The sequence below is a fragment of the Hippocampus zosterae genome, chromosome 14 (assembly GCF_025434085.1).
Source record: "Hippocampus zosterae strain Florida chromosome 14, ASM2543408v3, whole genome shotgun sequence".
Lineage (NCBI taxonomy): Eukaryota > Metazoa > Chordata > Actinopteri > Syngnathiformes > Syngnathidae > Hippocampus > Hippocampus zosterae.
In genome coordinates this window covers 10,401,012-10,414,035 of record NC_067464.1, presented here as the reverse complement: position 1 = coordinate 10,414,035, position 13,024 = coordinate 10,401,012, and the positions used below count along the sequence as shown (strand labels likewise).

Here is a 13,024-nt window from a genome sequence, read left to right as displayed (position 1 = left end):
CATTACCATCCATGTGTTAAGTGCAATAAAGTGCTTAAGGGATAAAGTACAATGAATATTTTGTTCATTTAATGGAGTTGAATTGTGTTTAGGTGGGGGTTGAATGACAAGATTTTATTCATTTATTTTTTGTAGTCAACCATAATGTGATGAAAATTTTGTCAAAGAATGTTTGCCCTGCGATTGGCTGGCAACCGATTCAGGGTGTCCCCCGCCTACTGCCCGGAGACGGCTGGGATGGGCTCCAGCACCCCCCGCGACCCTAGTGAGGATCAAGCGGTACGGAAGATGAATGAATGAATGAATGTTTAAATCTTACTTTGACCATTTTATGTACTGTTCATTAAGATTTTGTCATGGGGGCGATCTCACACATCATTTTCTAGTTCCATTATTTCCTAAGGGTGAAAAAAATGAAAAATAATGACCTTGTGTTAACGAATTAGTTTTACGCCTTTATCAACAATGTTCAAGCCTGTATGGTTAATTAAGTCTTTATAATAGTGACAGTTTGACAATGGAACGTAGTTTTTCCATTTCCTTAATTGCCTTTGAGAAAAGAATATCAACCACAAGATAACAAACTACTAAATAATGAATATATAAACAATAGCCTTATTATAAAGTAGAAGCAAAAAGTTACAGTTTTAGTCCATCTTATCCGAGTGCAACTCAGACAGGGTCCTTGTCAAATTCACATACAAAATACATTGTTGGGTGGCACGCAACATCAGTCCACTCTCCGGAGGCCACCATCTCAGCACAGTCTTCATCGTCATAAGCATTATTGGGCTCCCCTTTTCGCCATTTACTGAAGGTGGACATTGGAGAGCTGTCCACGTAGGTGAAAACTCCTTCCATGTCCAGGTCGTGAATGCCAATGTAGACTCTGTTGAGACCCGCTTGCGTGATGTAACCCGCCAAGGCTGTGTTGGCGCCTTCATCCTTGGGCATGGCCAGGTGACCTCCCCTCGTCTGGCAATAGCGCTCGGCATCTGAGTAACGTTTCTCCTCCTTCACCAGCAGATACACCTTGCTGTCTGTCTCTTTTATGCCAGCGACAGCTGCGGGGGAGGGCAGTGCTGAAAAATGAGCACTTGTATTTCTATAAATTTCACATTTGACATGGCCTGCATGTCTTTGAGTGACGTATTTAAGAAAGGTTTTGGGACATATGGTATATACTGTAGACACACACACACACACACCTCAAGATCAAGAAAATTAAAATCTTACCCTTTTTAATGAATTTCAGTTCAGAAAATAGCTGTGCCACAATGATGTCCATTTCGCCAATCATCTTTCTTATTGGTGAGCACTCACATGGGATACCTAATGAACCCAGTTATCAAATATTATCAAAATGTTACTTAATGAGTTTAACATCTCAATCTAATGACAATTAAAAGATGATACCTGGCTCTCCGTCTGGGCCTCTTGGTCCTGGATCCCCCATGTCTCCCTTTGTGCCTGTGAAAATATGTCAACGTTATTATTAGTCTAGAGTAGTCAAATACGTGGAAGTGTTGAATTTATTAAATTTTATTTTGTCAAATGGTTGCACGAAATGTAATCAACCTCATCAAAATTGATTTTATAAAATCCACCTTCTACTTAAAAATGCATCTATAAAGCCAATACACATAATTGTATTGTTTGAAGCCAATTGCCAAAATAAAATTTACTAAATTCAACACAGTGTAGTAGGAATGTGTTGTGATGCCGGAGGGGGGGGGGGGGGGGGGGCATGCTAATGCATGGCTAAAGTCGTAAGAAGGCAAAATAAGTAAAGCAATTAAAAAAAAAGCTGAGAAGTACAAAGAAAGTTGGCAGATCATAGCTGTGTTTAGTCATGTTTAGTGGTTAACATATTTTTCCAATTTTATGGCAATTAAAATACTTAAAACATGCTCCGCATGAAGTCTGTTGTTTTTTTTTTCAACAGCAACACTCCATCATGCATCATAAAAGGGCGAGCAGCTTTGTTTAAATGTAGTTATACTGTATAAGGGTAAACGTTTTTTCACATGCACTTCATCATTAAGAGAGGTAAATGTTTTTTTTACAATACAGCACGCACAGTTTACAACATTTTATGATGATTTATATTGCCATTTTTTTTCATGGTTCCTGGTGTGATAACAAAAACATACACTGACCTTTCATTCCACTTGGTCCCACTTTACCATAATGCCCCATAATGCCTTTCTGCCCTTTAAGACCAGGTTGACCTGACAAGTTTGGGTGATAGGGGTATGCATTAGTTCATTACAAAATATGCAGTATATCCATTCATCCATCTTTGATACTGTGTATGCTCATTTGGGTCAAGGGTTTGATGGAGCCTATCCGAGCTGCCTTCAGACAAGAGGTGGACCACTATCTGGATTGGACTCCAAGCGCAGGAAACATACAATTATTCACATGCACATTCACACCTAAAGACAATTTAGAGTCTTCAATTGATCTAACATGCATGTTTTTGGAATGTGGGAAGAAAAATGGGTACCCAGAGAAAACCTACACAAACCCAGGGAGAACATGCAAACTCCACACATGAAGGCTGAAGCTCAGGTTTGAATCCACAGGCTGAAAACTGAGGCGGACGGGCTAACCACTCCTCCGCGGCGCCGCAGTACATTATATTGCATCTTATTTTATTTCAATGTCATACACCACAGCTGTCTATGCATACCGAGAACGGAAGCACACAATTACAGTTTGTATGTGGGTAAAGAGCTTGAACATGGTCCACTTCTCATTAAAGCCTTCAGTAAACATGTCTGCTGCTTCGGATTGTGCAAGTCATTTCTCATCCAAATGTAAACACTCGACCAGCTCTGATTAGCTTGACACACAGCACATCAACAACCTAAGCAATGTGATCCTTAGCCCATTTGTGTGTGTGTGTGCGTGCATGCACGTGTTGGTGTAATCGAACAGTCGTTTGATTATGTTTTCTTTTTACAATGAAAATAGAGTGGGCAAAATGATACCGATTTCCCCCACTGGTCCCACTCTTCCTGGTCTCCCTGGGGCTCCCTTTGGTCCTTTCTCCCCCGGCTCTCCTTTTGAGAAAAATGACACAATAAAAAGAAAACTGAAATGCGTCAAACCTTCTTGAACACCTTACCTTTGAGACCAGGGACAAGGAGCTGAACAGTGCAGGTCTCCTCTGTCAGCTGTTGTCCTTCTGACGTATGTAATGACAAAAAAGTCGCTACACACATGAGAAGCAATGATTGTATGTGCCTCTGTCCTTTCATAACTGTACATGGACTATGTTGTCGGCTGTAAATGTGAAAAGCATAAATTATTCACTGAAACAAAAACAAAAAAAAAATCACAATGATAATGCATTTAGTCATGAACATTATGTACCACAAAATATAATGGAATCTGGCTTTGTGACAACCAAAATATTCAGTTTTCCTAAGTAACAATCAAAAGATTTTTTAAATTCAGATTACTTACGTGCAGATGTATTTTTTTCAAGTCTGAAGTCGAGCGTACACGCAGCTTGGCAGAGAATTGCTCCGCTGAAAGAGATGTGAAGACGTTTCTAGCAGAAGTGTCAAGGAATGTTGGGGTTTGGACATTCATAAACACAGATAACGTCGGCTCTGCAGATAATTGGCTGGGAAAGTTGCAAAGTGATTGACAAGGAGAGTGTGGGGTGGGAGGTGACCTTCAACTTAGTCAGACCGAAAAGGGAATTCTTCAGGATATCAAGAATCCAACAGCACTTTCAACTTGGTTGGGCTACTGAAATGATGGAGGGGCCACAATGTTTTCTCTGCGCTACCATGGGGCCACGTAGGACTAGGTACCTCCTAACATTAAACCTGACATTTTTACGTTACACATACAGCACACTTGACAATAAAGTTGTATCCAATCCAATCCAATAAGATCAAAATACGTGCACATCTTTTGTTTCATTGAACCAATGTACATCATAATCTTTTATGTAAGACTTATAATATAAGACAACAGAACACAACATATACACAAAATAATATATTTCATGCTCCAATGCACCTATTACAGATCCATTTGTCAACAACAAAAGGTGTGAAGCAAACAAAAATACCCCATACAGTACTGTGACCCCCCCCCCATGCAAAGTTTTCTTGTGCATAAAAATTCAGAAACTGTAGCACAAACCTGCCAAACAGTGAAAAAATACAAGAAATGGAAGAACTCATTTGCTGCATCCCCCCCCCCACACACACACAAAACTCAACTCACATGTTTCTCCTGTATGCCATTTAAAATTCCAAGTGAAGAGGCCCACGCACTCACCTGCATGATGCAGTGTTGAATAGGGCAGCAGTTCACTCTGTGTTGTTGAAGAAAGCTCGTGAAGATGCTCCATTCGTTACAACAGCTGCTCGATCACCATGTGCGTTTTCAACACTATTAATGGTGTTGAATTTATCCGTATATATCCGCAACTCCTCACAGCTCAAACGAACCGTGAAAGGTTCATGCACAGTCAATATCAGCAGCTGGCTGACATCCATCACAATCAGCTTTATTTTCCCTCCAATGCTTTTGAATTTGTGTAAATCTTAATATTGTATTTGCAACCCGAACACTCTTCCACAAATTTTGTTTTGATAATGTTTGACAACATTCAAAATGGAAATTCAAAGTAATAATGCTCAAACTACAGCCTCCGTGCTCTTATCCAGTGACAGTAATGAGATATGGTCTAAAACCTGGGGTATCACATATCCGAATTAGATCCACAAACCCAGCAGTGGCTTTCAAAGGTGGATTGAGTATCTCCTTCAAATATCCTCCAAAAGGTTTTAGGTGACATACCAATAAAGTATTCATGAGTCTCAAGGCAACATTTGCAGACTTTTCATTGAAATTATGGTTCAATTTTGCCCCCAGTTCCCCTTTTTATGATGAGACAATTAATTATTCGGTTTGAAGTGCATAGATTATGTATACATGTCATATGCAAAAGTTCCAGTTTAAGAGTCACTTACACTTATATATGAATGTCCATAATGTTGCTTGAGTGTAACCCTGCCAAAATTGTTCGATGATAGATATGATGATGATCGGGGTTTTTTTTTTGTTTGTTAGTTTTTTGACATGGCAAGCAAGTATACAATCTCTACATTACAAATTAGATTGCCAGGTAGTTCGGTAATATAACATTTGAATTTACTGAACTCTGCTCAGGTAATATTTGAACATCAGACCCCCTTGCATGTATTGAACTGTGAGTATGAAACAATGCCGGTGGTGAGTTTCTGCTTTGGCCCTCTTAATAAAACCATCATGTCGAAAAGCAATGAACAAAAACACAACATCACAATGTGCTGCATTAAATAAGGCACAATGAATTTGGAAGATGAAAACCATTATTAGTAAAAGAAGAAATGAGCAGACTTCCATTCTTTCTCTGTTTGTTTTTCCTGTCTGTGTAACCTAGATGTAGCCCTGATACATTCTGCTGTGACAGTGCCCACAAAAATCAATTTTGTTGGGTTGAAACAAGCCTGTTTGCGATAGTGTGTGTTGACCTAACCTAAAAGAATCCAATTTTTCTTGAAAAGTTCACCTTGAAAATGAATTTGTCAATCATATCCGACATTGTCCTGTCCTATAAATCAAACATTCCTGCGCCTATTAAGATCAGCCAATCAGAAGGGTTGGAATGATGCCAGCACTTTGGATTCTGAAGGTACTGTCTTGGGCAGATTACAAATTACGTGGCAACACACAGAAGCTGGAATCGGATAAATTAAGCGCAAAATCACTGTCGGTGAGTAGCCAAGTCACATGTTATGAAATAAAGACAAAATACAGATGAATAAGATTGTAAATTATGTTTTGCCATTCAGACTCTGTGTCTCCATGAGGGTCGCCACAATGACGTCAGATTGAAGCTGGTCGTTGACCTCCGACCTCGCAACTCTGACCCCGAGTTCAAAGGGGCGTTCCAGTGTACTTTTCCTAGTTGGAGATCGATAAAGTCCAACTTGCCTCTGCACCGTCCTCAAATGCAGTGGAAGGCAGCTCGGCCCCTGACTGCATTCCACTGGTATAAATGTGAATGAAGTAATATATTCTGGCCGAAGACACAATGAACGACTATGCCAATACAACAGACGTAAAATTTCATTCATTTCTGACTTAATTAATTTCCTACTAAATGTCTTACTTCATTTCCTATTAAATCATTTAATACGCATGAACAATCAACAGGAAATATTGCACTAACGTAAAGTGTATGTTGTGTTTATCATCTTGATGTTTTTGTGTATTTAGCGGTTCTTGCACAAGAGCAAAACAAAATCTCCCGACGAAGACAAATCACGAGAAACGTCGAATCTAGAAGGGAAAAAAATGAAATTATATTCATTTCAAAGATACCGGATCGTAGCAAGAACAGCAAGGTAATCACAAGCGCAATATTTTTGTGGGAGAAATGATTAGTTACAAGAGATTCCGAGGTTCAAGTAAACGCACCGTGGCTGGGAGCAATCGCTCCTCCTCTTTGCTGCTGAACTGCCTGTCTGACATTCATTGAGTCTTCAGGTCGGACTCAGTCACTTCTGGTGAGGAAATGCCGGCGGCACTGAAATATTTTGTGGTTGAATGATTGGATGAGGGATCTTGAAGTCGTCGTCAGCGCCCCACAAACGTGAATTCCACTGTTTAAAGGACAAACGACGCAAATTGAGTATTGCACCATTGGAGGAGCAACAGGTAGGCTGGAGTTGCAACTCAACTCAGTTACTTCACAAATGTTCTTTAATTAACTTTACCCGACTTGCTTGACTGTCATGGTTGGTCAAATAAAAACAACAAAGTAGACAAATTAATCAAGCATTGTTATTAATCTGGAAGTGACTTGACGTAAACTACGACTTTTGAACTAGGATGACGCAGGGGTGCTGCTAGAGGTTTGAGGGGCGAATGGAAAGTTGGGTGCCCTCAACTTTGCCACATTCAAATCTGTGTTTTGAGACTCTCTTTGCTGACGTACAGTATTTTAAAAGTGTCGTACATGTATTCATGAAATTGTATTCAATATTGCATGGACTCCCTATTGTACTCTATTTTAAAGATGTGCGCCTCTTAAAATCCCAACCTGTGTCCCCCTTCATCCTGATTTATTTTACATGTGCCTCTGCCCAGCATGGAACAGGAAGCAAGTTGCAGGAAACAAGAGTGTGTGTTCCTGTCAGGCACTAAATCCATTCCCATATTTCCTACCCTGCATCGCCTGACTCGACATGTATCACTTATTTGCATTTGCTCAAATAATCACTTGACTTTTTATTTGTTAGGTTTTAATCATCCCCCCGAAGTCTGTCTCGCCTCCATTGTCTGGATTAGGGTCAGATACTAATAGGATTTGAAGTGTGTGCGGAGCACCAACACATTTGGTTCAAGATGCCACTTTTAGGATGAGGCCCTCTTTTAAGTCCTATACTGGACCACATTGTGTGACAGCTTCTTTATAATTTAGCACATTGTGAAACCAAATGCCCTCCTGTGAATCACGTAGCATCATGTACCATATGTAATCAAACGTTGACTCTACTGTAATTGCCTCAATTGCCTCATTTTATTGCGACTTAAATTAATCAATACTTCATCTCAAATAAATGCCCCCTTTTTTCACTCAAGAACCAAATATCAGGTGTTGCCACTTAGTTGCTACAGCCACATTTCCAGTCACCCAACTAGTACACCCAACGGTCACTCTACCCTAACTTTCTTATCGTGTAACTGTGTGAGCTCTGTAAATAGCAAGACAGGACGACGTGTAACTTGCTGGTCAACAAACATGACAAGATTGTGCATGGTGTGGACATGATCTGCAATCATGAACCACAGCATCTTTAAATCCAATCCGGCTGTTTTACCTGACTGCTGTTTTGTTATCATCTTGTTCTTCAGCATCTCTATCGCACATAAATTTGTTGTACTTGTTATTTACACTAAACCAGGGGTGTCCAAACTTTTTGCCAAGGGGGCCAGATTTTATGTGGTAAAATGTTGGGGGGCCGACCTTGGCTGACATTCTTAACATTGAACAACAATATTGTTCAACAAATTTTAGTAAGCCAGTCTGTTTCACATTTCCATTTTTATTTTAATTTCAACAATCTTAAGAATTTCTTTTGGTTCATTTGAAACAGGAATTTGAAATATGACATATCAGTCAATATAAACACGGAGTGATGTCTTGTTAACTCGTGAGTGATGCCCTCTAGTGTCTAAATGCTATTACTCATTTAGTGAATGCTATTACTCATTTAGCCACTAGAGGGAAGCAGTACTCTATGAAACATCACTCACCAGTCTACGAGACCTCAGTCAATGCAACACGTGTTCCATGGCGCCCAACCTGCGGGCCAGACGGCACTGATTTTATGACGGGGGCTGAGGGCCGGATGAAATTCGACCGCGGGCCGGATTTGGCCCGCGGGCCGGACTTTGGACATGCCTGCACTAAACCAACCAATCCAATCATAAATGACGTGGATTGAAAAAAAACAACTAAGCACATGGCACAAACAAAACAAACAGCAGCATGGTGTTGCAGCCGTTCTGCAAGTGCAAATAAATGGGATTGAATAGACTCTGCCAGCTTCCCACATCCGTCTGCATCTATCATATGTGACAACTTAAGTAGGGAACAATTAATTCAGACTCCACTTTCACTTGCATTATTGGTCGCAACCAAGAATAAAATAAGACAGCAGCAGAAACTCTGCAATTACACGTTCCACTCCCATTTGAACATGGAATTAACAACACAGTCGCCTCTATTGCTGCTTTCATCAGCATTTGTACAAATGAAGCCCTTTCCTCAATGAAAATGCCCTTTCCCAAGTGACCCATTTTCCTTTATGATTGGGTTGACCATTTGAAGTAGACATCCGCGGGAACTCTGAAAGTCTTCAGCCTTGATCTAACTTTGGGAGGTTGAAGATAATGCACAAGGGAATTTTTTTTATCTTATCCTGTTCTGGAACACTATAGTTATAGTTTTTGTTTCTTGCCAATCCTGCATGTTCTTGTTCAGATAACAGCATACTGATCATACAAAGGTTATATTTGTGATAAATTTCCCTCATCTACTTGTAGTCTCTGTTCCAGAGGAAATTTGTTTCGCATCACTGACCTCCACGGTAATTCTGTTGATTCAGCAAGCATGTCACTTCTTAATACAAATGTTAGGTGTGTTGAGGACAATCAAATAGCAACCACCTGAGTGTGCTGAAACCAGGCCAAAACATGTGGCTACATTTTTTCCACAACAAAGTAATTAAAGGAATAGTACTGCATTTACTTTATTTCATTAGCTTGTGTACTAGGCATAGCTATTAGAACACATTCCCCTAATAGACAAAGGGGAAACATTTCTTTAATTGACACTGTTATCTTAGTATAATGTTGCGGATTATTTTTTTTTTTGAATGTTGATATTGGTTAAACAGACTAGTTGAGACAGAATCAACAGTTAGGTTGTCAGTAAGGTAAAGATTGCACGACTCTGTGTCTTATGTGTTGTCTTGTATTATTTTGTCATTTTATGTTAACTGTTCTTTTGATGGCGGCGCGGGCACCCGCAGCGTCTCCTCTTGTTGTCTAGTTGTCTGGTTGAGAGGAAATAAATGTCATCTCTGCTCTATGTTGCACATACAGCGCATTTGACAATAAAGTTGTACTTGACTTGACTTGAACAGTAACGTAGATGGCCAAGAAGTATACTTCATTTTTCCAAAACCCCACATAGATCATCATTGTGTGTTATTCAAGCAAATTAGTGTTATTAAAGGCTTTGTATTTGGTGTATATTTTGTGGTGTCCACATTAATTTGAGACATGTGCAGTCTTTCTAAAAGAGAGTACTGCATGTCCCCAAGAAAAGACGCATATTAAGCTCCATAAACTGTAACTTACTGCTCAGTTCTGCTGAGGTAGTTAACTTGCTGGATTCATTTCTGTTTGAAAGCTGTGTCAGCACTTTCCAACACCAATTGCCTTTGACATTTGACCACAATCTCTTACCCCTAATTGGATATTTCAGCATAGCGTCCGGCTTTAGCTGTGATGTATTTGTTTTAGGATTAACGCCGGAGAGCTGTTAATGACATTGATGTAAAGCTTTCACACTCTCGGTGCAGACGTCAGTGCCATATACTGTACTATCCGATGATGCTTTTTTTTTTTTTTTTTTTTTTTTTTTTCACCAACTGATGACAGACAAAATAGTGTCTCCTTATTTGGAACCTCTGTCTCTCTCAGGAGCCAAGTCAAATCAAAGCTCCAAGAAAATCCTCTCTCACTATTGCTAAGAAAACAAGTGAGCGGGAAAGCTGGTTGAGTACAAGTCACGCACAAATGCCACTTGACATTAGCCCGTGTACCATACTTTGTTAACGCAAGCACATGGACTGGCAAACAATGTGGTTAGTTCAGGTAGAGTCAGAAAGGAAGTGGTCGCAATATGTACTTTCACTGTTGACTCTACCACAAAATTGCCTTCAGAACTTTAAAATTTTTAAAATCTATATTTATAGATTAATATATTTTATTTTCATGACTTATAAAGTGAAAAACAATTAACTATGGGATTGAGGCAGAACAAGCGATATTTAAAGTGTAAAGCAGCCACTTGACCTGGATATTTGGAAACCGTCATGGAAACGTAATATTCTGCACCTATTCCATGTTACCGCAGACTGCTTTCAATTCAGTCTGTGTGAAATCTGTGTGAAATTCCACGATCGCGGATTCCTGCGGCGACTGAATCAAGGCACTCATTTGGCTGCAATCGGCAGAGGAGCTTTTGACTCAGTTGCAAATAATTAGCTGTTTAAACAATTCCCAGATGACGTAAGATGAGAAGTTGAGCCAAGGCTTCCTTTGTTCATACAATGCTGGTTTGAAGCAGGAGTTCAGAACATTCAGAGATAGATTATCCCATCGCTTTACAAATAATACAAATAATACAAATTGAATCAAGTGAAACAAACAAATATTTCAAACGTTTTTGCTTTAAGTTGGAATGGAGGAATTGGTCAATATTAACCCATGGCCTCTTTATTTATTCATTTTTCAATTTGTATGTAGCCAAAGAAGGGAAGCAAAAGCAAAGTATTGATTGTAATATTGTGTGCGCTTGTGTCCTTGTATTCAGTTGTCAGGCCGTGCTGACCACAACCAAGCCATGGAGGATGGGAAACCAGTGTGGGCCCCCCACCCCACAGATGGGTTCCAGCTGGGCACTATCGTGGATATCGGAGCCGACACGTTAACCATAGAACCGCTGAGCCAGAAGGGCAAGGTGGGTCAACATTGCATACAAAAAAGTAGGACGATATTTGATGTGATCATTGAGAATTGCAATGTGACTCATTCAGCACTGAATAAGAACAATATACTGTATATCTATTTTTTTACATGAATAACCACGTTTCATTCTGACAAAAGTATCAACTACAAAACCGTGTGTAATAAATGAAACACGAGAGCAAATTTTCACGGACATGAATAAGTAAAAGACCGAGGCAGCAGGTGTCTGATACAGTTGCAGAGAAGAGAGCAGCTCATTAGACAATAGAGGCCACCTGCTACACCCGAGCTGTCCCGTGGCTTGCATGTTTACACCAGCGTCAAACAAAACAGGACTTCTCAAACGCAGAGGAAAGAAAAAAAAAACACCATTGATGAATGAAACCCCACAATATTCCACAAGATGGTGCCTGTGTCACACCTTTAATGCTTTGGTCTGAGCAGAAGCAGCAAATAGTTGAGTTTTTCAGTGATAATGAGGGCGATAGGTTCCAAAACACAATCCGGGAATCGGCAAATCAACACAAATTCCTTACCCAACCATCAATCCCACTGAATAACTCTGTCATGACCAAAATGTTTCTTTAATCACTGCGGCACTCAGCATTGAATTACGCCTCCATGAACTTGTTCGTAAGTTTATGCTTGAGTGTCCCATTCAATGAGGGTATGAAAGGCGCATTGAGCGTTTTATTTCCCCCTCTCTCTCTCTCTCTCTCTCTCTCTCTCTCTCTCTCTCTCTCTCTCCCTCTCTCTTTCTCTCTTTCACTTTCTCTTTATTGCAGAGCTGAGCTCGTTAGCGGCTGAGCTGAGTGCACAACCCTCTGCCTGGATGCCGCTTCTTTGTCAGTTTTGTTGCTTTGGCATCTGTCATGTGTTTTTTTATTGTCATCGATTTGAGCCAAGTTAGTCCAATGAGTACACAAATTGTACTTCTGTGTCTGCTTCCAGTCTGTTTTTGTGATCATAAACTGTGCATCAGTGCAGAGTGAATAAGCGGGAACATGAAGGTGTAACCTTTGTTTGTTGTTCCTCTGCAATCATGTTGCTGGGTCTGATTGCTTTAATCTGTGACACTGGTCAAAATTTCAAAACACCATTTCTCGTTGAGATCAATTTATAATTAAAAATCTGTTCCATAGGCCAATTTATCACCGTTATAAATAACACCTTTATTAACAGTACAGGTTACATTTTTACATCTTCGGCATATTTTTTCCCCCCTCCAAATTATGAACGAACTCCAAATTTTAGGTGCTTTAAGATGATTCAGGTTACACGGTGTCATACAGGTCCAGATGGAAAACTAGTGCATGTACTGCCGCTGCTTAATTGTTATATTTGGAGTCTGGTTTATTTTAATAATGCATCCGTTTTATTGGTTCCCACTGGCAAGCACAGAGTGCAGTCATCATTTGTTCACTCAGTCAGTCAGGTGTTCAGATCCTGTTACGGTTCACACCAAATTATTCATCATTGCGCCATGTCTGCCCTTGTTTCTCTCACAGCTGGCTTCTTCTATTGAGTTCATTTTCATTAACGCTTCACAATAGAGAGAGAATATCACAGGCCCGGGAAACGTATTCCTCCAGATGCCACTCCTGTGATATTAAAGCCAGATATTTGATTCATGATAATGTATGCATAAGATTGGATTTTGATGATGTTTAATATCGCTTCA

General features: G+C 40.0%; 2 protein-coding genes across 4 annotated transcripts in view; one reads left to right on the top strand and one right to left on the bottom strand.

The window, feature by feature from the left end:
* Positions 1-457: 457 nt before the first annotated feature.
* Positions 458-3,561, bottom strand: colec11 (collectin sub-family member 11). 2 transcript variants are annotated; one of them, XM_052087081.1, is made up of 7 exons: positions 3,475-3,561; positions 3,134-3,291; positions 2,997-3,068; positions 2,160-2,231; positions 1,417-1,470; positions 1,237-1,332; positions 458-1,082 (listed from the first exon to the last, which is right to left on the bottom strand). In XM_052087081.1, the coding sequence occupies exons 2-7, from the start codon at positions 3,264-3,266 to the stop codon at positions 673-675; spliced, it is 837 nt and encodes a 278-aa protein (XP_051943041.1). In that variant the 5' UTR covers positions 3,267-3,291; positions 3,475-3,561; the 3' UTR covers positions 458-672. The 2 variants fall into 2 exon arrangements, with proteins under 2 accessions (XP_051943041.1, XP_051943042.1); XM_052087082.1 differs by having other exon boundaries at positions 458-1,064.
* A 2,953-nt stretch (positions 3,562-6,514) lies between these two features.
* The window catches only part of myo6b (myosin VIb), a 41,916-nt gene continuing 35,406 nt past the window's right edge, over positions 6,515-13,024 (top strand). The window contains exons 1-2 of one of the 2 annotated variants that reach the window (XM_052086736.1): positions 6,515-6,735; positions 11,189-11,335. In XM_052086736.1, the coding sequence (XP_051942696.1) occupies positions 11,219-11,335 (117 nt within the window). In that variant the 5' untranslated portion in view covers positions 6,515-6,735; positions 11,189-11,218. The remainder of the gene's footprint in view (positions 6,736-11,188; positions 11,336-13,024) is intronic. The other variant, XM_052086737.1, reaches the window with a different exon arrangement.